Here is a 25,212-nt window from a genome sequence, read left to right as displayed (position 1 = left end):
AATTTCCCCACACATAATATGGTTCTCCAGTAGGCTGCAGATACAACCACGTTCCCTCCCCCTCAGAACCAAACTAGGTCTTCTGTATCTACAGTGTCTGTGTAGTCAACATTGCACTGCCCTCCAGGCCTGAACAGAGCTCCCCAGGTGTGCAGCCCTGCTGTAACTGGCTGTCATGATGTAAGCAGTGCTGCCTCAGCATTTCACTCTGCTCTGTAGGAGGGGGGGGGGGGGGGGGGGGGGGGGGCGGGGAGATGCTGCAAGGCAGGATGGGACTTGTACTGTTCCGTTTACACTTAAACGGCCAATTGTACAACCTTGAGCATCCCCCCTAGACCCATTCTGTCTCTGCAACTCTGTCTTCAAATCCCACTGTCTCCTTTTCTGTGAGGCTGTCTTTCATGGATCTGTCGCATATTCTTTAGCTGCGACTAGCAGCTCCAGCTCGGTGGGTCCACAGACATGGGCCGCACGTTACGTGGTCGCTGCTTGTCCGTCATGCTTTGCTCTTTGCTCATTTGCAACGGAGACAAAATGGACGAAACCTCAGCCGGCTGAGTTTTGACCGTTCCCCCTTTTTCTTTTCTTTTTTTTTCTCTGAGGGTGTTTTTATTGTAAACATCCTCAATCTTTTAGATCGTCGGATCACAAGCTAAGAGATTCCTGTTTGTGGAACTTCCTGAAGGGATATTTGAACCTGTTTTTCTTACTTTCAGGCCTACCACTCATAATAACAAAATGTAAATGAAAACCTTTCTGTTGAAATGGTTGCTTTCTGTTGAAATGGTCCCTTTCCATTCTGCAAAGTGGTATTTTGAACAAACAGCTCACCACCAAGCCTCTGTATTTACCCTGGGTGAGTGACTAACCACAGCTGAAGACCTGACCCTGCTCCTAGCTTGTAGAATCAGCCCTGCAGACCAAGGCCCAGAGTTGGGACTGGAGGTTTGCCAGCCCTGTTTTCCCCCTCCCCCCGGCCCTCTCCTTCTCCAGCCTTCTATGTCTCTCTTTCTGCCAAGCTCCCTTTCAACCCTTCATCCCTTTTTCCCTTATCCATCTCCATCTCATTCTTCCTCTCTCCTCTCCTTTCCCCTAATCCACCCTCGCCATCCCCTTCCTCACCTCCTCCCCCCCTCCATCGCCCTTTCTTCCCTCATCCTCTGGTCATCCTCCCTCCATCCCCCTTCAGGCCCCAGTGACATCATCATAGCAGTATAGTCTCTGGATTAACTCATATTACATGGAATCCACATTTCGTAATAATCTCCATATTAACCATATTCATAGTCCATTTGCTCTGTTTCAAAATTATTAATCTGCGACTCCAACCCACCCTGGTACGAATATCCACAAAGCATTATATTATCGTATTGAGTGACATGATTGGTGTGCTTATGTAAGGCTTGGCATTGGGTTTGGTTTGATCATCTGTAGCTTGCTGGCATTGCCATCGGCAAACATATCTCCCGGAGTTCTCTCGGAAAGCATCAGTGTGTTGTTGCCCGTCAGTAGCCCTCCTCAGTGATCTAGACCAGACACAATGTGGGAAGCAGGCTAGGTGCTGCTGTTGAATATGACTCAATGTAAAAGCCATACTGCAATAAATATCCCCCCTCCTCTCCTATGACATAATACACCTATGAGGCCTGTGAAAGCCCAGTGGGACCAGTGGGTAGAGTTTCTAAACCCCCCCCTTTACACTCCTCTGTCTCCCCCTCCCAGGAAATCAAGCCCCAGAGTCACTACAACCATGGCTACACCGAGAACGTGGCCCGCAAAAGCCACGTGGATGACTACAGCACCTGGGACATCGTCAAAGCCACACAGTGAGTACTCAAATGCGGGGGGGGGGGCGGCCTCAGGGGCTGGCCTAAGGACGAGGACCCCCCATCTAGTGTGTCTGCATAGTGATGCTAGCAATGCCAGGGATTTGATTTCCTGTGGGATTTAGCATTAGCCTCCCTGTAGCCTTGCCATGTCAAGACCAGGTATATCAGCCTGCTCCACATGGAGTCCATGGGATAGTGGTTTTGAGCCGTGTGGTGTTCACTGTGCAGGTACGGCATCTTTGAGCGCTGCAGGGAGCTGGTGGAGGCGGGCTACGACGTGCGACAGCCCGACAAAGAGAACGTCACTCTCCTGCACTGGGCAGCCATCAACAATAGAATAGACCTTGTCAAGTAAGTGCTTTCTTTCATTCTCCAGCTCGTTTGTTTTCCTCCTCCTCCATCTCCCTCTATTCATCTGTCTGTGTCTGTCACTCACACAAGCACACCTCTCTCTCTTTCTCTCTCGCTCTCGTTCTCTTTCGTTCTCTCTTTCGTTCTCGCTCTCTTTCTCGCTCTCTTTCTCTCTTTGGTTCTCTCTCTCTCTCTTTCTCTCTCTTTCATTCACACGATCACACACACATCCCTCACTCTGCCTCTTTTCCTCACACGCCGACACACTCTGCTCAGCCAAGGACAGTGTGCCCTTGACCCACTGTTGTACAGTCACATGAATGATTGATGTGTTCCAGTCCAGTTGTGAGGGGATGCTGCGCCAGAGAGCTGGCTGGAGCCCTGGACTACCAGGGCTCCAGCCAGCTCTCTTGAGATGAACCACAACTGTGCGCTGGCCTGTCCTTCTGGGCCGATGGAGAGATTGCATCTTCGTTCACTCCAGACCCAACCAGCAGGGGTGGAAATTACCTCCATGCTCCCTCCTGATAGTGGGAGGGAGGGAGAGGGAGAGGGAGAGAGAGGGAGATATGGGGGGGGGGGGGGGGGGGGTTGTGGAGAGCGTGCCTATACATGTGTATTTACCCATCTTCTGTTCCTTATTAACTGGATCAGCCTCTGCAAATATTCCCCAGCCCTCATCTCATGGCCCCTCCCAGCCCTCATCCCACTGACTCATTTAGGAACTTGGACTTTGAAATTGTCCAAGCATTATGTCAGCAGAGTAGAACACCTTCTTGCTCGGTGGCCTTTAAAAGATTGTTTAATAATCATTAACCTTGCGAAGGCTTGAAATGCCCTCTTTAATGCATATTATACCTGTCCAGTCCAAAATAAAGATGCACTTTCATCTTTTCTTTAATCTCTCCATATTATGTGGTGGACAGCCACCAATCCTCTCTTTAACAATCAGTAGCATGGCTAAGGAGGGTGTGTGCATGTGTGCACTTGTTGGTGTGTGTGTACATGTGGATATGTTGTCTTCTCTGATTGCGTGTCTCTCCTCAGGTACTACATATCGAAGGGGGCGATAGTGGACCAGCTAGGAGGGGATCTGAACTCCACACCACTGCACTGGGCCACCAGGTCAGGCTCACACAAACACACACACACACCAGAAGGATCGACAATGTGTTGAAAAGGCGCTGTCAATCAAAGCGACGTACAGCGGGGTGGGGGGGGGGGATTTGAACTTGCGACCTCTTGATGCAGTGCAAGTGCTCTACTGCTGAGCTGTACCTATACGATGCTCTGCAGGATTCACCTGGGTCTGCTGGTGAATGGGATCTACCCCGGGTCCTCCCTCTGTTTATAGAGCTGGTCGAGAGATCTGGAGACAGCCAGGGAAACTGTCGAGGGAGAGTGGGGGGGTGTTATTTAATACTTGTCATCCAGCTTGAGCCGAGCCCAGGTTTTCAGCTTTCCACAAAATGTTCCTCAAGAGGTTTTCATTGAGAGGGGGGGGGGGAGGGGGGAACAAGGACAACATAGTTTTAGGCAACCTTCCCTCTCCCACGGCGGTGGTTCCAGGGACCAGGGTAGAGAGCCCCACACAGCTGCCTCCACCCCCTGAGAGAGCTCAGCTGCATTATTGATGGTTCTGACAGGAGGGCGTCAGCACCTGCTCGGTTACAGTCCCCTGGACTCGCCTCTGTCAGATCCCCCCCCCCCCCCCCCCCCCCCCCTTGCTTGTGACCTTTCGGGCTGGAGGGTAGGGCGCTTTATCGGGGATTTAAAGACGGATGCGGCACGTTGGGTTGTGGTTTATGTGGTCGATGGTCAGAATGTTCCCCGTGTCTCCTGAGGGAGGCGGTAATCAAATATCGGCTTAACGGCGTAGGAAGAGATGTCACTGTGATGTGTAATCCATCTGTTGCCTCTGTCAAACAGATCAGGTCTTTTTGGGAGGCTTCAACTCCACCACTCACTGACAGACTCTGAAAGAACCTTTTAATGAAACTGCAAAATACGTTAATTCACAGTTTAATGTGCGTAATGGTCAATCGTATTTGTAAACAGCATGAATAGTGTCATTCACACATGGGCATTATGTGTGTGTGTTGTGCTTGTGTGTGTGTGTGTCCAGGCAGGGCCACCTGTCCATGGTGGTGCAGCTGTTGAAGTATGGCTCCGACCCCTCGCTGATCGACGGCGAGGGCTGCAGCTGCGTCCACCTGGCCGCCCAGTTCGGACACACTTCCATCGTGGCGTACCTCATCGCCAAGGGCCAGGTAAGCAGTGCCCCCCCTCCCCCTCCCGAGCAGGCCAGGCCCTCCTCTGGCCGCCAGGGGGGGGTGGCGTGGTTTTCACAGCTGCCGTCCTCGTTCGGAACGCTGCCAAGTTCTTCCCTCCTGCTTCCAGTAACACTCTTTTAATTCTCTCTCTCTCCATCTTGCTCTTCCTCTGTCTCTCTCCCTCTCTTCCTCTGTCTCTCCCTCTCTTCCTCTGTCTCTCCCTCTCTTCCTCTGTCTCTCCCTCTCTTCCTCTGTCTCTCCCTCTCTTCCTCTGTCTCTCCCTCTCTTCCTCTGTCTCTCTCCCTCTCTTCCTCTCTCTCTCCCTTTCTTCCTCTGTCTCTCTTCCTCTGTCTCTCTCCCTCTCTTCCTCTGTCTCTCCCTCTCTTCCTCTGTCTCTCCCTCTCTTCCTGTCTCTCTTCCTCTGTCTCTCTCCCTCTCTTCCTCTCTCTCTCCCTTTCTTCCTCTGTCTCTCTTCCTCTGTCTCTCTTCCTCTGTCTCTCTCTCTCTCCCTTTCTTCCTCTGTCTCTCTTCCTCTGTCTCTCTTCCTCTCTCTCCCTTCCTCTCTCTCTCTCCCTTCCTCTGTCTCTCTTCCTCTGTCTCTCTTCCTCTGTCTCTCTCCCTCTCTTCCTCTGTCTCTCTTCCTCTGTCTCTCTCTATCTCTGGCAGGATGTGGACATGATGGATCAGAACGGCATGACTCCTTTGATGTGGGCTGCTTACAGGACACACAGGTGTGTGTGTGTGTGTGTGTGTGTGTGTGTGTGTGTACCTATATATTCCACCCCTACAAGGTCACATGACCCAGAGGCTTCCGTGTCAACGTCCCTTTGAGTTCTCTGGCTTAGCAGCCAAGTAAAGATCTGCTTTCTGAAAGGATGGTTAAATAAGGCATCCCACACACACAGTGTTGTACTGCAGAATCAGGATGCTGTCACACACGCAGGAAGTAGATTCTGCTGACTGGAGCTCCTGCAACCTTCTAACGTCTAAATCAGGACTGTCAGCAGGGGAACGGTCTGAGCAGTCTGTGGCCATTAATGTTCTTCCTCATCCGTTCAGCTTTGGACCAGGTTATAGTGTATAATACACTCTAGTGGGTTCTAATGCTAGTGGGTTATATTGTACAGGGGAGAGGTGCACAGTACAGGGTCGGATACTAGCAGGCTGATGTTGATTCATACTTATTGCTACACAAAAACATGTATACCTACCTCTATTACACCCCACCCTCACCGGCATACATCCCCTCCCCCAGTGTGGACCCCACCCGGCTCCTCCTGACCTTCAACGTGTCGGTCAACTTGGGGGACAAGTACCACAAGAACACGGCCCTGCACTGGGCCGTGCTGGCTGGAAACACCACCGTCATCAGCCTGCTGCTGGATGCCAACTCCAACGTAGACGCCCAGAACATCAAGGTGTGTGTGTGTCTAGTCCGTTTGGTCCAGCCTGGCCCCAGCCGTGTGTGTGTGTGTGTGTGTGTGTGTGTGCTGATGTGTCCTGTGGGGTGTGGTTGCCAGGGAGAGACTCCGCTGGACCTGGCCAAGCAGAGGAAGAACGTCTGGATGATCAACCACCTGCAGGAGGCCCGGCAGGCCAAGGGCTACGACAGCCCCTCCTACCTGAAGAGACTCAAGATGGACAAGGTAGCACACACACACCAACGGTCCTCACACACACACACTCACTGTTCTCTCTCACACACACACGCTGTCCTCTCTCACACACACACACACACACACACACACACACACACACACACACACACACACACAAATAAAGACCCTTATAAAAGGAAGCAGCAGTTTTGTAGGGTATGAGTGTTGTAACACACAAGGTTTTACAGCAACTCTCGAGGTTATACCACTTGAAAGTCGTGGAACTTTTCAACATGCGTGGAAAAACAAGACATGTTCACTTTCATGGTCCATCTGAGACCTCGGTCTGGAGATCCAGACTCTGTAAAAGTCACAAAAGATCACACTGGTCCAGGTTAGGCTTAATAAGGAAACGCACACACAATTACCCAGGGAACAGTGCCTGTCCTTGTCTGTGTCTGAAGGGCTCTCTCCCAGTGGAGCCTGGGATTCTCTGAGAAAAACACCTTGAAAGGAAATTGCTGCTTTCTTGTTGACGAGAAACGAGCTAACCCCCAATCTAGCTGCCCTGGAACTGGGAGCGATGCGTGAGAGGTGGTGTTTATCGCTGGGCCGAACCCTGCTCCGTGTCACGTCAGTGTCTGGAGCCCTGTGTTAGAACGCTGATCAGCTTGGCCCTCTGTCCCCACGACACCCTGCAACTAGCTGCGTTCAGGCCTGAGTGGAACACGGCTGTCAGCAGACAGCCACACTCCCCCTGCTAGCGTCTTCTGTTTGTCGTTTGTTGACATTTGCCTGCGTCTCACCATGTTGTCTTTTTATTCAACCGCTGGACAATCTTAGGTGATCAAGGTACATCCCTGTAGATATGGTAGATGCATCCACAGTAGATCCTGCTCAGTTGAAGCACTGCTCAGTACGTGACCGTTGTAGAATATAGATATAGTTCAGCAGAGCATTATTCTAATGATTATCATCGTTTTTGATTAGGCTTCGTAGTTGCTCGTTTAAACTCTGTCAGTGCAAATTTCAACCTATTTTGGGATCCCCTTTAAAAAACATTGTGTGTTTTTGGCATGGTGTGTATGTTTTTGGCATGGTGTGTGTGTTTTTGGTATGGTGTGTGTGTGTGTGTGTGTGTGTGTGTGTTTGGCGTGGTGTGTGTGCAGGAGTTCAGACAGAAGGTGATGCTGGCGACCCCCTTCCTGGTCATCTGGCTCGTGGGCTTCATCGCTGACCTGGATATCGACTCCTGGCTCGCCAAGAGCCTCATGTACGCTGGAGTGTGGGTCACTGTGCAGTTCCTCTCCAAGTACGTGCCCTGGATACACGCGCGCTCACACACTTACTGGATATTTTGTGTGCTATATACACTTTCTTGTACACACACACACACACAGTACCCCCTACTGTCAGTCCATTAGCTCCACCATCTGCTCCTGCAGTAGCTGGTGGTGTACTCTCAGCCGGTATCCACCAGCACAGCTGTGGGCCTGCTATGTGCACACTGGCATTCAAACAAATACTTGGCATTCTTTCTCTGTGGAAATGTAGTTTTGATAGTTGTTGTTGTTGTTGTTTAATTCGATTGTAGACATGTCCACAAGCTATGGTTTAGTTTGTTTTCCTTTGTCTGGGTGACTTGATCTCAAAGGGATTGCATTCTTGTGTTTTTGTTGCGTGTCCTCTTCAATGTAGGCCTGACCCCTGCAGTGTCACAGAAATGAGTGGAAAAGACATTTACGACAGCAGAATTTTCACTCCAACGCCCCTCTCTGTTTCCATCCCGTTACCCCCCTTTCTCCCCTTTCACTCTCCCCCCTCTCTTAACCCATTTCCATTCTCTCTCTCCCATTCCCTCCCTCTCCTCCCCCTCCTCACGCAGGTCGTTCTTCGACCACTCCATGCACAGCGCTCTTCCTCTGGGGATCTATCTGGCTACCAAGTTCTGGATGTACATCACCTGGTTCTACTGGTTCTGGAATGATATCCTTTACACCTCGCCCTCTTGGGAGCCGTTTATCCATCCACCCATCAGAGCGGCGCTGCCCTGGCTGTGAAAACAGCCTTGTGTGTGCGCGTTTGCATGTATGTGTACGTCCAATCCTTCCTATTGCTGTGTACCGTATCCTTGGGTTTGACTTCAGAGCTTTGAGACTCCTGTGTTTTGTCATGGTGGCCATGTTTCCCCAAAGCTCACAAGTCATTTCTTGTTTTCCGTGGGAAGATTGATCGGCAGCTGAAGTAGGAGTGCAGACATTCCCACCTCCACACCGGTTATTTCATGTATTTCGAGTCTCTTGGGAGGCCGGAGGGGGGGCAGTGGAGTCTCATTGTCCTCCTCAAACCTGAAGTGGAAATTAGAGCGTGTCGTGGGTGGAGTTGGTGTTTTTCAAAGGAGCCTGTATTTACAGCGGGATTGTGGGAGAGAGTTTCTTGTGAAAGTAGTTACAAGTGGACCGTTTCCACCACAACTCCATTCTGGGCTGAAACGGTCCGGAAGAGAGCTAGGGCTATCTTTGAACCCAACTGAACTCCAAGCTAGGCTCAGAGAATGTCTTGCTGTTTGTGAGCGACACATTTTCCAAGACCGATCCTACGTCTTCCTTGACCTCTTGGCACATCTCCCATTCGCCACTGTGCACCTCCCCTTCCTGCTCAACAGCGTGGCTCTGTTCTACAACTTCGGCAAGTCCTGGAAGTCCGACCCCGGCATCATCAAAGCCTCAGAGGAGCAGAAGAAGAAGGTAAACAAGCCACTTCCTGCTCCGCCCACAGTCATCCCACCTGCTTCCTGAGGGGACGGGCCAGGTGTGAGGCATGAAGGGGGTTGACCACACAGCCAGTGCAGCTTCGAAGCACCATCAATACTCTAACTGTCCCACACAACTTTTGTTCGACACTGATACAAACTGATCAGATCCGCTCCTTCTCTGAGTAGTTCATCATGATGTATAGTGTAGCTATTTATTTTCAGCCAAACATGGTTCCATAACCAGTCCTTACCAAGCATTTCACTGGGTTGTCTGCGCTGTGGAACCCTTGGCCCTCAGCCAGCCCCCCCCCCCCCTCCCCTAGTGTCTGAGTGTCCCTCATTAGCACACACTGATGGAGCAGATCGGGGCCTCCACTGCTCACAGTCCCAGCTTCCCCATTATGTGATTGATGACGGGGCTAAATATAGCCCAGCAGGGCCCAGTCTGGTACTGGAGGTGGGACAGCACGGAGGCCTCCAGGCCCTTCACACATCTAGGTCTCTGTGCCCTGCTCTGGGGACAGAGGAATTCCTCTTCACCTCTAGTCCTCTCAAGGCTCCTCGACATATGGAGCTCTGGCTGTAGAGTACCTACATTTCCCATGATGCAACCTGGGACTGATCAGGTTCCATTCAAAGTTATCTTTGCCGCGACAGTAGCAATCATCAACCCCTCAAATCTCGTGTAGTCTCATTAATTCTAGTTTTGAAATTGTCATTGTTACTTACCTTGTTCTTCTTTCTCTCTCACACTCTTTCGGTCTCTCCCTCTCTTCCAGACTATAGTTGAATTGGCAGAAACAGGCAGCCTGGATCTCAGCATATTCTGCAGTACTTGTTTGGTAAAGACAAACATCTTAAAAAGTTTACTTTGAAAGTCTCAAATGTGGTTGAGCTTTGTAATAGTTAAATGGACTCACTGAATGTCACTTCCATGTTGTCTTTTGTCCCCCCCACCCCCACCAGATACGGAAGCCTATAAGGTCCAAACACTGTGCCGTGTGCAACCGCTGCATTGCCAAGTTTGACCACCACTGCCCTTGGGTGGGCAACTGTGTCGGTAAAGTAACAGCGCGCACACTAGCCACCGTACAAACAGGATTACATTAACAGCGAGCACGCTACCTAGCCTATAAACAGGATTAAAGTAGAACAACACGTTCCCTCGGCTGCGGCTCATTTTCTGCTCGCAAAATTAGAACATTTATTTTGTATTCGTCTCAAGTCTCCCCCCCCCCCCCCCATAAGAAGCAGCGCATGGTGTTGTTGAAAGGGGCCCTCCGTGTGAGTTAATTAGCTGTTCTGACTGGTGGGTAGTGAGACCATCAAAGGGGAGCTGCAGAGCTGGCACGCTGGTCTCTCCGGGTGTCTGAACGCTGGCCAGCTCTGTTCGCTCTGGGGGGGGGGGGGGTTGGAGTGGAGGAGACTGTAGGCTGGGGAAGGAAGAGGGGGAGACTGAGGATTGAAGTGTCCTATGGTCCTATGACCTGTGTGCAGTCTCTTCTAAACCAGAATGAACAGGATGGGCCAGATGTTGATAGACAATGGCACAGACCTGCCTGCCAGCCCTTACTTCCCAGGGGGGCTCTGTCCTGTTTAGCCAGGTGTGAGGGGAACAGGGGAATGCAGAGGGTCAGGATATGTTAAGGGGGGGGGGATGACATCAGGGAAACCGCTCCTCATTAGCAAGCTAACACAACACTCAGCTCTCCTAGTTCTGAAGCTTGGACCGAGTTTAAAGGACACAGCTGCACTTTATCCCAGTCACTGTGTGTATAGCTCAGTGGTAGAGCACAGGTTCAGTCACAGGTTCAAATCCCCTCCTCTACGTCACCTTGAATAAAAGCGTCTGCGAAATGAACACATTATTGATGGAATGACTTTCTTTTCCCGTGTGCAGGAAGTGGAAACCACCGTTACTTCATGGGCTACCTGTTCTTCCTGCTCTGCATGATCTGCTGGATGATGTACGGCTGCACCTGCTGTGAGTGAAAAACACCCCCCCCCCACCCCCGTCAACTCTCCTTGTTATGTGAACCCATCCCCCACCACCACCTGTCCTCTTGACTTCATCCTGACCTCTGTCCTCCAGACTGGAGGATCCACTGTGCCACCAGCTACGCCAAGGACGGCCTGTGGTTCTACCTGAGCCAGATCGCCTCCTGCTCCCCCTGGATGTTCTGGATGTTCATCAACAGTGTCTTCCACTTCATGTGGGTCGCTGTGCTCATCATGTGCCAGCTGTACCAGGTGAGAGAGAGACAGGGAGTGAGAGGGAGCGAGCAAGACGGAGAGAGAGAGACAGACCTTCTGTTTTCATGTCACTGTTGTTTGTTCATCAGTCATAAGTCATTGCAAACAGTTTTCTTTTGATGGAATGTCAATACTGACCTTGGCATGATTCCAGCCTGAAAATGATGCTTGCTAAACAGAGAGTGGTTTGCCAGATTTATTTGTCTTGGACTACAGACTACGTCCTGTCCTTTATGGCATTGCTAAGTGACATTGCTAAGTGACATTGTGTGTGCGTGCTCCTCTCCAGATTGCTGGTCTGGGAATCACCACCAACGAAAGGATGAACGCCAGGAGATACAAGCACTTTAAAGTAACAGCCACGTCCATCGAGAGCCCCTTCAAGTGAGTATACCTGGCTAGTAATATACCTGGGTTGTTTTCATGGGTAGTAAACACGATGAGTCTTCCTGGTCTGTTTGTTGGTTCAGCCACCATGTGACATTCTGTAACTGACACTGAATGAAGGTCCGTCTGATTTCCTAACTTGTACTGTATCTTTTCCCCACATTCTCTCCTTCTCTCTCTCCCTAACTCTCCAGTCATGGCTGTATACGGAACCTCATAGACTTCTTTGAGATCCGGTGCTGCGGTCTCCTTCGGCCTTTGGCGATAGACTGGACCACGCAGTACACAATAGAGTACGACCAGACCACTGGGTCGGGGTACCAGCTGGTGTAGAGCAGGAAGGAGGGAGGAGTAGGGAGAAGGACTGGAGGAACAGCCGTGTTATTGGAGGAAGAGAAAGAAAGCCCCCCCCCCCTCCCCCAACCAGAGTTCATATCGGGGCTGTTTTCCGGGAGCGTTTGCCTTCGGACCATCTCTCCCTCCCTCACTGATCTGACTGAATCTCAGCCTGGACTAGCATGCTGTTAGGGGGCAACGCTACACCGATACCACCCCCTCCCCCCACCACCACCACTGGCCCACTACCCACTGCTGTTACCCTAGATGAAGCCTCACCACTCCATCTCCTGGACCCCATGGGCCGTCTCCTCTGCAGAGCTCCCCCTCGTCTCCTCTCCCCCTGAACAGTGCACCACTGCCTGACGCGCGGGGGGAGAGGCAGAGGGAGGAGAACGACTTCTTCTAAACATAAAAAGGGATCTTTTTTTTTTGTCTTTTTTTTTTTTCAGCCATGCTGGAGTCATGACTGCAACACGTGCAGTATGTTAACGGCAGTGTTTGCTTTTTTCTTTTTTTCTTCAGTGTTCTCTTATGCGGTTGTCCTTTTTTTGATATTCGAAAAGTTTGGTGTTTTTTTTTTTGCCCTCCCATTTTGTGTTTCCTTCGTCTTTTCCATTCTTTAGTTCCCCAACTCTGCTGTTCCTTTTTAAAACGGTGGTTGCCAGGGAGATGAAGGAAAGGCTTGTGAATGGAAGTTAGGTCTAAAGCCGGATTTCTTCGGCGAGGGTTTCAACGTTTTGGTTAAGCACCTTCATTCAAGCCTTTGTTTCAGGTTATTCCAGGAAAGCCCTAGAATTGCCAATATTGATAAACACCTAGCACAGACTAGTTGGTGTGTCATAAGATGGCACCTGTTGTAGAGTGGGCTCTTGGCTGATTGGTCATATTCAAGGTTTAGGAAAAGGCGCAACTAGGAGCGATATCCTATAAATAATGTGATGCAGCATATTTATTTTTAAGCTATTTATAGATGAACTTGTGTCCTGGCGTTTATTTCACAGTTGATGCCGTTTATGTTGTGTGTTTTATATCAAGAGAACAGTAGGAAAGAATTCAAGGTGGTTTGACATGGTGCCCCTATGAATAATACTCTACACAGTCACACATGCATACAAATATATTTATTAATATAAGAGTAGTAATAAGATAATAATACTAGTTTTAGAAAGATCCATTTGAAGCAGAGAAACAAAAGGCCCTTTCATCTGTGACTTGGATAGAATGGTTTTTATAAGTTTACAAGAAAGCTTCATTCCACATGTTCTCTTTTGACTTCTGAAGTCGAGATGATTAGTTTATCTCCCCCCCACACGCACACACACACACACTTGTTGTGTGTCTGCCTATTACAATGCACTGATCACCATGTTTTCTGCTCTCGCTGTTACTGAAGACAAAGGTAAACCCACACCGCTTCCCAACAAACTCTTCCATGTTTACAGAGAGATGAGGGTCCTGTCCGATGCGGTATTGCCCCCCCTCCCCCTCTCCAGACCCTCCTCCTCAGCGTTGTCATCTCTTTGCTTTTGAGATTCATCCTCCAGTGGACTCAGCAGCGACAGGACAGACTGAAATGTAAAGAATGTGCATCTGTACATAATGATCTAGACTTTTCTTCTTTTTTTTTTTTTTTTTTTCGTGAGTGACTTCGTTTTGTTCTGTTTTTGTTTTTTTGGGGTCAGTGTTAGTTGAAGCAGCTCCTGAAGAAAAGAAAAAAACACTTTGATTTCATCCAACCAAAAGGAAAGAAGATAAACCGAATATAATCCAAGTGTATGACTGTAGCTTTTAGTGATGTCCGACACTGCTGTCTATAGGCATTTTAATCCCTTGCAATTAAAAACTCCAGTGCATGTGTGATGCTTGGACAATGGGCTGTCGCCATAACAATGATCACCTGTCGCCATCCCAGAGGCCCAGAGAGCCATGTGTCTGTATATAGTGAATGTTCAGTATTTGCAAGTACTTTCTGCGTTATGTTATTATAATTTTTTTTATCCAGTGTGTGTGTGTGTGTATCTTTTAGTGCAAGTCCTTCTTGGTCTGCGGGTGTGCAAGGTCTGAAGGATCTGGCCAACTGCTGAAGTGTAATATATTTGAATGTTCCATGCTGGTGAATCATAGTCAAACAAGAGGGGTTTTTCTAAGTCATATTTGCTGGGATTGTTATACCACTGGATGTACAAATTGTAAAGGCACCAGAGAACTAAAGACAAACACAGATCTTGTTTATCTTAAAGATGAATCATTAGGTGTTGTCTCATCAGGCAATATAGTTTAGAGTGGTTTAAGAGGTCTCCTAGCTTGTGAGAGTACATCAGCATCATCTGCTGGAAGCTCTGTATTTAACTTCCCTCTGCTCACTGTCTAGAAGGTGCACGGATAACCAGTCATCAGGACCAAGCCCATAAATCTACTCATGTAGGCCCGGGTTAACATGCCACGTTTCAGAAAACGTCTCACGTAAAACCTGCTTAACGAGCCGTGTTTCAGAGGCACGTCTACACTGGTTTTGTCCCCTGCTGTCCCGCCATATTGAAAGCACATGACCATCTCCAGTGCCTCTCCACCTCCTTCAGGATGTCACCGTAACTCCGCTTCAGATGTAAACATATTGGGCATGGATCAATTTTAATGGCTTTAATTAAAAAAATACAGTCAAATGTGAAAATATTCATTTGTGGCTTCGTGTTTGAAATTCGGTTGAATAATTTGGCTATGTTCATATTTTATTTTTTTCTTCAGGTTGTCACCATATTGAGACATACTGAAATACATTTGTAATATCTATTGTGTAATTGGCAAGGATTTCTGTAAATGGATCTGTAAATATTGTTTATTATTGGTGCCCACATCCCATGCAAAAAAACTAAGGCATGAATACTCAGATTTTCACATTAGACTGAATGGCACAAAGGCATGGTAGGCGTAGCTCCTGTTGAGAAGCAGTCATCATTGGGCGTGGACCAAAGCCCCTGCCCCTTGGCCATAACCAAATCCTTTGGGTCCAAAGTTCTTGGCATAGCATGCTGGAGAAGCAAAGAAAAACAAGTCTAAACAAACAAAATGTTTAGCAAACAGTTCAATATGTCTGTTTAATCAGCATGCTTCTCTGTTTAAAGTCAGACCTTTGTCTGAAGGATAAAGTGTTTATCGTCTTGGAAGAGTAGTAAACAGCCTTGTTAGATGATTGGCCCTTCGTGAGGTGAGCGAACTAAGAACTAACTGTACGAGCTGACTGGCATGCTGTGCTTGGTGAGGTGTTTGGATAAAGATATGTGCTGCCATGTTTTACTCATCAGATCAAGGTTCCATGACAGTACAACATGTATCCACCAATGAGCAGGCGGAGCAGGGGTAGTGTTGGCATATATTGTGAAGGAATTTAAAGAATCCGCATTAATGTTCAAATCAAGTCCAACCTCTTTGGACATAAAGATCCATATACCCATCTTAAGCCTCAGAATATGTGTATGTAGCTTTAAATCTCTTGTTTTGCTGGAACATTCCAACACCATCATGTGAGTGATATCTTTTGTTTTGGAAGTTTTAGGGGCAATATTACAACATGGACAAAATACATTGAAGTTGACAGAACGTTAACAAAATACCAACCTAACAAGATATGGGCAAAACAGGATGAGGCTTGTTATTCAGGTTCAGTCTTTGATTCTAAACAGGCTTGACCAGTCTGGTGTCCTCTGACACATTGATAAACACTCATTAGCCCCTCTATTGTAATAGTGCACTGGTGTGGTGTCGAATTTTGTTTTGAAGAGCCGTATTACATAACAGCTGGTACATCCAATACCGTCACTGTTGATATGATCACGTAATGATAATCTGTGTGTTTGGCGGAAACAATGGCATGTTTGTACAGTACATCCCACAGTGCTGGTGTCCAGGATTAGGGGAGATGTTGGGAGTTTTTGAGTGTCACCTTTGCAGTAGATCTCGCCGTCTTTCTCTGTCTGAGTGGTGGACTCCAGGCTCTTCCCACACTTGGCACAGCGGAAACAGTTTTTGTGCCACGGCTGCAGAAGATAGGGATGGGAAAGAGATGACCGACTGTCTGAACAATGGGGAAAATAGTTTCTATTCATTCTTAAACAGTATCATACTTATGTGAGCAAATTACACATCATATTCTGGAGCCATAGAGCTGTGTATGCTTCCTTAATGAATATACCACACGTACACGTCTGCTAGAGAAGGAGAGACCATAGGCTGCTTTAGAGCCAAAGAACCTCTGCCTGTATTTGTGTGTGTGTGTGTGTGTGTGTCTTTTACTGCTTCTGCTTACAGTCCCAAAGTACATTTTATAGCCAGCTACTTAAAAAGCATCATTCAAATCCAGACTTCATGAAAAACCTTTTGCGAGAATAGTGGAATTTCTTTCATTAATATGAAAAAGGGAATCCGTCCAACTCTCCTCAGTACTGTATGATACAGCCCCCCGGTTTCAATTGTTGTGGGGTTACTGTTCTGGATCCTGCTGAGCCTTAACCCCCAATCCTTGCTCCTTTCCCCTGTTCCAGCTCTCAGACGCTGGGACACTGACTCACCTTGCCTGCCCCTACGACCTTCTCCGCTGCATAAACAGAATCCCCACATCGCGCACACTTCTCTGAGCCCCCAAACTTCTGGGCAAATTTCGAGGGGTTGGGGTTGGTGGTGGGTCTGTGGGTCTGGGTCCTGGAGAAACGCACCACAACAATAGCAAACAAATGACACAGCTGTAATAAGACCGTTTTGAAGCTCCAGATTGGACAGAGGCCCCAGCCCTCACCTCTCTCTCCCCACTTAGTTGACACATAGGTGGGAAAGCTACAAACGCTGGGGCCCAGGGGTTGGAGCCCTGGAGCGGAGCCTAACCAAGGGGAATGGACCCTGAATGGATGTCTTTGTGTCCCGGGGGACAGCAGGGGAGAGATGAGGGTCAGCAGGGCTGCCCAGGAGCTATGGGTTACATAATGGAGCCTTTCATAACAACAATCACCTGACACAAGGCTATGCACTCTGCGAATGGGTGAACAGCCTTGTGTGTGTGTAGTCTGGGAGTACTGATTATTTGTGTGTGTGTGTGTGTGTGTACGGGCTAGTCATCATGGGGATGAAGTTACTGGTCACTTTAACTCTGAAACAACAGGAAGCTTGTCACTGTGTACAGTATGAGTACCTAATCAGGGTCCATTCCCAGGCCTCTTAGCCCTTCGTTGAGGGTGTAATGTAATATGATGGGTTTGATCCTTCAGTCTACAAAGTGTAGTCTATTAATCCATCAGACTTCCATTGCAAAGTGAATCAAGAAGCCTGATTTTCAACCCACTGTCTGAAGTGGACTCGAATACATCCTCCAATATACCCCTGTTGTCATCCCAGAAACCCCATAGACTAGCACGCAGCCAGAGCACACAGTACAGACGTGTCTCTGACTCAGCTCAGAGACACAGTGAGGGTGACAAGACGTACTCCTCTGGTTTGATCCCCAGCCTCTCTCCTCGGTCCATGTTGAGTGTTCCGGCGCCCTGGCCGTAGCCGTAGCCTTTGGGCCCGTACTTCTTCCCGTAGCAGGACTTGCAGTAGATCTCCGTGTCGTGGATGGCCAGCGTGGTGCTGTCCAGTCCCTTCCTGCACACCACTGCGAAAAACCCAAGAGGACAGCGATCAGTGAACCACAATGGCCTTGTCTCCTCGAGGAACAGACGCTGCCTTGTGGGTTTGTGGACACTGTAGCCTCCCTGGCATGGTCACTAACTCCTCAATTGTGAACTTAGTCTCCAAATAGGATATGTTGCTCCTCATTCCAGGAAGAGTTGACACTCATTTGAGACCATGTAAGGAAACAGTGCCTGTTTGTCTAGAGTTCTGGGACATTTCTTTTCAGATTAATGTTGTTAAATCCAATCAGATACCAGGTGAAATGTTCAATTGTTGGGCTGACTCCAAAGCAAGTGACCTACAGTGACTCACAGACTCATCTTCCCGCGCTGAGCCCCATGACAAGACGTGGGTTCAAATCTACAGTATCTATAACTTAGCAAAAGTGATTAAACACACCTAGAAATGATTTGGCTCTCGAGCTGAAAATCAAAAAGGGAACGAAAGGGAGACAGGGACAGAAACGGATACACACACTTTCTCCACTCATTAGCTTTTCTCTGTCGTCTCCGAACAAAGCAACGCTTGTAGGGACCCCAGAAAAAGAAACTTGTTTTTGTATGAGCCTCGTTGTTTGACCATTGGAAAGCAACTAAAACTAATTCAAAGCATGTGCATGGTGTGTGCTCCAGTCAAGGTCTTTCGATGAAAACCTCTTTACTGACATTTTAATGAAGTTCAAGAGCAGGGCATACACACAACTAACTCATGGCAGGCAGAACTGTCCACAGAGTGACCAGTGGAATGAGATAAGCAAAGACATCAGTGCAAGTATTCATGTGCTATGGTTGGCATGATGCCTATGATAAGTTTTATGATCATACAGTGAACTGGGTTTGACCCATCAGTAGGTTTACAGCTGAGAATGACGTCTATTTTGACCTGACTCTCCCGTGCCTCCATTCTGAGATGGGTACTCGCGTCATCTTATCCTTTCGAAAGACTAGAACATTCTAGAACCTGCAGTGAAAGTTTGGGATATCCCGGCACAGAAGATCTTTGAGGAAGACATCTTTAAGAATGAACATGCCAATGAAATGAGCCCAACAAACACAAGGTTTTACTCACTGCATAGGAAGCAGCATTTGTGGAAGCTCTTGCCATCACACTGCACCTCCTCAGCATGATACACCGTGCCCTGGCAAGCGCCACACTTGTTTCCACCTCCCCAGTTGGGCATTGTCGTTGTTGTGCTGCAAAAAAAACAAATTGAACACATGAAACAGAGAATTCAGTAAGTTAGGAAAAAAGATGGGTCTCCAATGGTGGTGGAAGTGGAGGGGTCAGTCCTTCCTGTCTGTCTGAGTCAACGCAGCGCACCTTCCTGAACCTATGAGATACAGTCAAAAACAATGGACACTGTGCAGCAGGAAGCACATACAGACCAAAACAAGCCATGGGGTTTAAATCGGACCACAACAATGGAGGACAGGAATGTATGATGCACTTCACAGTGGTTTTACAATGTCATAGAACAATGTGTTGTTTTAAGCTTATGGGATTTGAATTCCAATGGTCTTCAAACAATGTGTGAGTATAAATACTGATGTGGCCACACTGGAGACTAAAATTGAAGGCTGATCACATTTGTACGATCATTGGTTATGGAGTCTGTCATTTGTTTGCCGTTGACAGTCTACTTCAAAAATGTTCGAGGAGACACATAAAACGTTTAATTAAAAAGCAAGTCTCTCATCTGTATTCCAAGAAAAGCGCAGACAAGACATGATGTCACCCGCGGAAGAAAAACGCGGTGTTTTTCATTTTCAATAGATAACTAAACCACGAGTTTAGAGCAAGTTATTAATCAAGTGAGACGATGGAACCTAATAGCGAGTTATGACAGACTGTGTGGCAATGACGAGCCCCAACATGAGAGATGATCGGTGGTTAGCGTTCAGGGGCCTCATCTGTCTGCATTCCGAGAACTGTGCCCAGTTCCCTAACCCCATGTAGATGATTGACACACAACAATGTTTTACTACCAATGTTGATGAATTTCTAATTATTGGAGTTATGGTTAAGATCATGTTAAATAGGATGTGTAGGCTACAGCAAATGCTGAGCTGAAATGTTGTCTTCAGTGTTGTTGATATGCAACAAGTACTGCACCTGTTAAAATAAAAGCATTTTGATCAGCAGAACCAGGATAGGTTATTAATTCTAATAAGGCCTGCGAAAGGTGTGACTACGTCACCAGTTTAGCTCAAGTAGCGCAGGTGTGTCGTTTTTTCTCAAATCGGCTCTAGATTCACCATGATGGTAAGCCCAAATTTGACTTTTGAGTTACAAAACGTTGAATTTTAATGTCATAAAGCAAAATTATCTTACCACTGCATTTCCTTCGATGGTGTGAATTGAAATGACATAAAATTACAACGACACATTTAGAGAAATAGAGACTACAATAAACATTAATCTAGGCTATGCATATGGACATATGTCACAAATGTGTTTTAACTTTAGTGGGCTACATCTAACAGTTTTGTGTAACAATATTTTGCGCAAGTAAACACGAATCTGAAACTATACCTTTACAAATCCGTTTGAGTATCACCGCAATTAATTCCTTGTACGCGCCACACTGTTTGTTCAAATGGATATATCCGTATGTTCACTTGAGTCCTCCGTATACTTAGTCAGCAATAGCCGGACTCCGTATAGCAAGTCATATTTGAGCTGCTTCGGTAGGAGGGAGTGGTTTTTGTCAGAGGTGGAGTTCTGTAATTACAAGGGCCTTCCTTTTTACGTTACTGTGCTGTTTGTAATCAGTGTCTTTTGAAATGTCAACCATTCTACAACACTCTATCCTACTATTAACAGAAACGTGGTTCTACGCGGACCATACAGGTGTCCATAATTTACCTTCTTTAACTCTTTCATTTCTAGACTTTCAAAAGTTCAATACTTGATGAAATTAGTGTGTTAACAATATTTAAACTGGGTTGTTTGAACAGTTGGCTGATGACAGGTCTCTATAGGTTTTATGAGTCACACGCCTAATCCACATTGAGATTTCAAAACACTCTTAAGGTCCAATTTCAAACCTGTGTAGCCCTTCTGATCTTCCCGTTCAGTTACATGTGAGATGAGCGTTGTCCAACCCTGATTAAAAACAGACTGACACATGCACTGGTCAGAGGAAAACTCAAGGATAGGACAGCAGATATCTTAGATAGTGGGCTTAACATTACACATTCCTGGGCACCACTTTGAAATGTAAACCATACTTTTGCAGATGCCCCCCCACCCCCCTTCCTCTAAACAGAGAACTTAAACTGTCTGTGTAATAAGGCCGCAATAACCTTTCTGCCTAATTTTTACTTGTTAGTTGAATGGAAGTGACTGATATACTCAAAACCCTTCAGTACTCATTCAACTCAATTATAAAGTAAGCAAAGCACGTCTCAACCTGGGTTTCAAGTCTTTAGTGAATATTCTGCGCCAGGTCTGTGGATGGGTCATAATTCATTTATTTAAACATAAAATGGACTGCCTTTAATAACTTTAGTCAGGGACGGGACATTCATCACGTAGTTTTGCTCAGTGATGATAAATGTCTTACACACACGCACACAGCTCTCTGATCTCTCTCTGTCATCCCCATGTGTCGGGCATATTAGCAGGACGTGTACAGCGTGATACAAAGGGGCCTATCTGTCGCTTTGGATAAAGACATCTGCTAAATGAATTGAATGTACATGTATGTTGTTAGTGGGTGAAAGATTCCCTGTAGTCGGCCTCCCTCTGCTCTGGATGATGCGTCATGTGTGAGTCTGGGTTGAGCGGCGAGGGGAAAGGCATGGCCTGCATTGTCAAATAAAGGACAATTTACACAGTGTCATGTTCTGAGAGGTCAGACCTGGGACAGAGGAGGAAGTTAAGGAGACTGTTTGGGTGTTTTAGTCATATACAGTTTAAATGTTGACCTCTTTGTCTGGCTCATGGTGTCACCCCACAGTGTTAGAGAGGACAGTGAAGACTGTGTATGGAGTGAAACATGCCTCGTAAGCAAAACGGGGCTGTTTCTCTGGTCCTGTATGTGAGGATGGAAACAGTTGGACTGTCGGACAAGTGAGTTTTCTCAGCTGGAAGGCAAAAGGCCGAGACTTTGGACTGTGAGAGGATGGAACAAAATGCCGGCCAGTATGGATGTGTGTCAACAGGTTTCAGTGCGCTGTCTGAATACTGTTATGGAGATTAGATTTGAAGAGCTGCCTGTCAAGGTTTGCTCAGTCAAATTGCAACCGTGTGGTTGTTTGATAAATGGATTACACATTTTAAATACTGTATCTGACAGGTAAAACGTCATTAGAGAAAAGCACAGTTTACTTTAAAGGACCTCTCTCTCTCTCTCTCTCTCTCTCTCTCTCTCTCTGTCTTTTCCCTCTCTCACTTTCTCTTTCTAGAACTCCAAACTGAGCCAAACGTCAAGGTCAGCATTTGCAACATGATACAGTTACAGATAGACCACCAAACAGGGAGATATCCGCACACACGGTTGTCATGGCAAAGCATAAGCCAGAACTTGGCTGGTGGTGACCCACAGTGTAATGCATGACAACACACAGGGAGTGTAGCGACGTGGTTGAGCTGGACTCTTTAATGGAGGGTGGAACCCAGATAAATAGCTCTGAGGGGGTGGAGGCTTGATAGATGGCAGATTAAAGACTTCAATCTAAACAGATATCTGTGATTATGTTCCATTTAGTACACCGCATGCAGCTAATTCATAATTTGTGTTTACGTTATACACATTTTATTTCTGTAGATAGCTTATGAACTTGGAATGATTTTGACGCCTCGCAGCATGGTAAGTGCCGATGTGTGTTCCGTTTCCAAATGCTCACATTTTTCATGGATTAGAGGCTAGATCGCACAGCTCACACGCGTTTCTTAGCATTTTGCAAGGCTATAAAAAGTGTTTTACTGGATAGATGGGTTCAAGAGGTCTGAAGTTCAAATGTCATAGTAATTGATTTTATAGTCAATCAACCAGTGCTTAAGAACTATTCATTGGTCTCACTTCTAACATACTGGACCTGCAGTCAAATCTGGCTTCCAGCTCAGGGTCTCTCAGCTGACCTACTTATCTATGTCTGTATTTAGATAGTATGTGAGCAGGCTTTGGGCTATGATACGGAACCCAAACATGAAGCAATTTCATAAGATAATATCTGCACATTTAGGATCACCAGAGAGATGAAGTTACATCGGCACAAACCGAGACTCCACTCTTGACAGTTGGCTTTGTCCCTGTGCCCCACAGCAAGGAGGTTGTAGATAGAATTCTCATAGTAAGAAATGTCATTCAAAAGAATTTTGGGAAAAGGAGGAGGAGGACAGGAAAAACGTAAATAAAATGGATGAAAAACAGATGGGTCAGGTAACATGGCCTCTTCTCTCTTGTATAGTCAAAAAGCCCCGAAACTGTAAACCCGAGATTGAGTCCCCAAAACCACACGATCCACACTAGTGAACATTCAACTGTAATGCTGTATATTCATCACAACTATGTTGTTGTTTATGCGGCTGCTAAAAATGTTTCCTGTCCACAAGTCATAGAAAGATCTCCAGTCCTCCAAGAAAACAATGTCATAGTTGGCTTATGTTGTTGAACACTTCCTTGCAATACTAAATAGAGTCTTGGCTGAGTCTCCCTTGTCTTGTTTGTATTTAGTGACTGACGTCAATCTGTATTTCAGCTCCAAAGTATATGCTTGATGTAACAAGTTTCCTTTCAATCACCTGGGTCAAATCCCTGAGGTCTAGCCATGAAGGATTTTGTTTTCAAGAAATGTAGCCTTCTAGGAAAACAAACCTCTCACCGTTTCTCATCCTTCGTAATCACTCTGGGATCTACGCACAACAATGAAACCTGTTCTCATTGTCCAAGTATTGAGATTTGTTTTCATAAAATAAACAACTCTGCACATTTTCCAACCACATACATACTCCCCTCACAATCCAAGGGATTGTTTTTCCATCTTAGAAGTTTACTGTCAGGGATAACTTAAGTCGTCTAACACTGTGTAAAAATCTGCCCCAGATTTATCCTGACCTAAACACATTTATTCTGGTGTTTGTTTTTCACAGAACCGAGCACTTCATTAATGGCCTTGGGCCTTCAGGAAACAGCCGTAGGCAATGTTCACTGTAAAGATTTACAGCGCACGTATATGACTAATGTCTGTATTTGAAGCGTGTCCCAACAGTAACTATACATAATATTGGTATTCATAAAGTATGCAGAGGTCCATTGAGTGCTGTTTCTCATTTACTGGGGCCTGGAAGCTGGAAGCCATACATTAGATTTCTGGAGAACGGAACAGCAGTGTTTGAATTTGAGAAACTGTTAAAAAGTCATACATTGTTGTGATTATGCCAATGCTGTAGGGCAGGGACATATTTTAATTAACAGGCTCTCTTTGGCTGTAATGAGCCTCAGATTGATGGTCCAACCATGTCAATTTGTCCATCTGCAGTTTACGATGTCATTAACGCAAATGACCAAACAACATTGTATTGGCAGCAACTCATGCCAGGTTTATTACATAGGATATAAAAGACCTGGTAGACAGAGGACCTGACAAGAAGAGCTCATGAAGCCTGCCTCCTCTTCTGTCATTTGATCTGCTTTGATGAGCAAGAAGTGTTCTGATGTCGAATTCCAGAATAACATGCCGCCCTCTTGTGGTCAGAACAATGTCAGTGCACATGGCATTAATCTTCAGGATGATAAATACATTTGCGAACACTCAAACAAAATGAAATGCATTTAGATTTTTTATTTATGACAAAAGTTTCAGATTCATACAGAACGTGTTTTTTGGCCCCATAACATACACAGTACTGCAGCTAGTTAGCCCAGTTAATCACAGTTCAAGTATTGTAATATCAGAAAAGTTTTTGTTGTTGTTGAGAAGCATACATTTAACTATTGTAACTAGCATTGTAATTATTATTTAAAAAGACAGAAAGCAGCAATAAATTAACATCCTGCATTTCAATGGAAGTAATGATTATGACAAATACTTGAATACAATATACAAAAGTAATGGTAAAAAAAAAAGCTTGTACATGAACTACACATCCACGTTTCAGTTGGATGATCTGCACCAGTTGATGTAGCTCAATTATCCTCAATTTGCATGTGTAGTTTCATGCATTTACAGTACTGAGAGTTCCCTTGGCCACAGCGAATGGGACACACAAGTCCTTCAAGTATGGAGGAGCTTCATAAAGTCATTTTCACATTTTCACTCTGCCCTTGTTTTCATAAGCTCATGCACACCGGTCAGAGAAAGGCATGCCAACCTTTGGTCTTTGTCACATTCAACGATTTTCAAACCTGCATATTGCTCTTAAAGTGAACCTGTTCATTAGCCTTCATAGCCAACAGCCAGCCAGCGCTACTACAGAAGAGCACAGGTGAGGTTGGTCATTTAATTCAGATTTAATAATGACTAAATCATAACCATCTATGAAATGTGATGAGAGGGACATTCTACTCCCTGTGACCTATAATCAACTGTTACGTTTACTCACAGATACAGTTTGGATTCCCGAAGGGGGTCAGATAAAAGAGGCATGGCTCTAGAATCAGATGTACATTCTTTAAATACTTAGTGCTAAAAAAATAAGTCACTTCGTAATGAGTTGCATTACAGCCGTGATACATATATATTAACTAATTTATAAATAACGTTGGGATATCATACGTTTCGTGGAATTAGGTAGCTCAATTATGTGTACGGGGGGGGGGT

The 25,212-nt window shown here is 46.4% G+C and overlaps 2 protein-coding genes across 2 annotated transcripts; one reads left to right on the top strand and one right to left on the bottom strand.

Annotated features, from left to right (window-relative positions):
* The first annotated feature begins 1,726 nt into the window (after window positions 1–1,726).
* On the top strand, window positions 1,727–14,458 carry zdhhc17 (zinc finger DHHC-type palmitoyltransferase 17). The gene is made up of 16 exons (XM_067254187.1): window positions 1,727–1,826; window positions 2,058–2,180; window positions 3,228–3,305; window positions 4,306–4,450; window positions 5,120–5,184; window positions 5,709–5,871; window positions 5,974–6,099; window positions 7,221–7,363; window positions 7,937–8,037; window positions 8,674–8,798; window positions 9,586–9,648; window positions 9,773–9,866; window positions 10,707–10,790; window positions 10,899–11,056; window positions 11,349–11,443; window positions 11,641–14,458. Exons 4-16 carry the CDS (start codon window positions 4,322–4,324, stop codon window positions 11,777–11,779), a joined length of 1,485 nt encoding a protein of 494 aa, XP_067110288.1. The 5' UTR covers window positions 1,727–1,826; window positions 2,058–2,180; window positions 3,228–3,305; window positions 4,306–4,321; the 3' UTR covers window positions 11,780–14,458.
* A 145-nt stretch (window positions 14,459–14,603) lies between these two features.
* On the bottom strand, window positions 14,604–20,084 carry csrp2 (cysteine and glycine-rich protein 2). Its single transcript, XM_067254186.1, has 6 exons — window positions 19,979–20,084; window positions 18,515–18,639; window positions 17,258–17,426; window positions 16,351–16,480; window positions 15,726–15,819; window positions 14,604–14,814 (listed from the first exon to the last, which is right to left on the bottom strand). Exons 2-6 carry the CDS (start codon window positions 18,624–18,626, stop codon window positions 14,738–14,740), a joined length of 582 nt encoding a protein of 193 aa, XP_067110287.1. The 5' UTR covers window positions 18,627–18,639; window positions 19,979–20,084; the 3' UTR covers window positions 14,604–14,737.
* Window positions 20,085–25,212: the final 5,128 nt, after the last annotated feature.

Source organism: Osmerus mordax, chromosome 17 (assembly GCF_038355195.1).
Source record: "Osmerus mordax isolate fOsmMor3 chromosome 17, fOsmMor3.pri, whole genome shotgun sequence".
Taxonomy (NCBI): Eukaryota; Metazoa; Chordata; class Actinopteri; order Osmeriformes; family Osmeridae; genus Osmerus; species Osmerus mordax.
Note: the sequence above shows the minus strand (reverse complement) of the source record. Positions and strands in the feature narration are given on the sequence as shown.

What these genes read in the sequence shown, in the direction of transcription:
- csrp2 (XM_067254186.1), bottom strand. Translation starts at nt 18,626, where the DNA reads ATGCCCAACTGGGGAGGTGGAAACAAGTGTGGCGCTTGCCAGGGCACG. An exon ending in CAAATGCTGCTTCCTATGCA is followed by an intron (nt 17,427 to 18,514) that starts GTGAGTAAAACC and finishes GGTTTTTCGCAG; the next exon opens with TGGTGTGCAGGAAGGGACTG. An exon ending in CTGGGGATCAAACCAGAGGA is followed by an intron (nt 16,481 to 17,257) that starts GTACGTCTTGTC and finishes GCGTTTCTCCAG; the next exon opens with GACCCAGACCCACAGACCCA.
- zdhhc17 (XM_067254187.1), top strand. Translation starts at nt 4,322, where the DNA reads ATGGTGGTGCAGCTGTTGAAGTATGGCTCCGACCCCTCGCTGATCGAC. An exon ending in AGAGACTCAAGATGGACAAG is followed by an intron (nt 6,100 to 7,220) that starts GTAGCACACACA and finishes GTGTGTGTGCAG; the next exon opens with GAGTTCAGACAGAAGGTGAT. An exon ending in TCCATCGAGAGCCCCTTCAA is followed by an intron (nt 11,444 to 11,640) that starts GTGAGTATACCT and finishes CTAACTCTCCAG; the next exon opens with TCATGGCTGTATACGGAACC.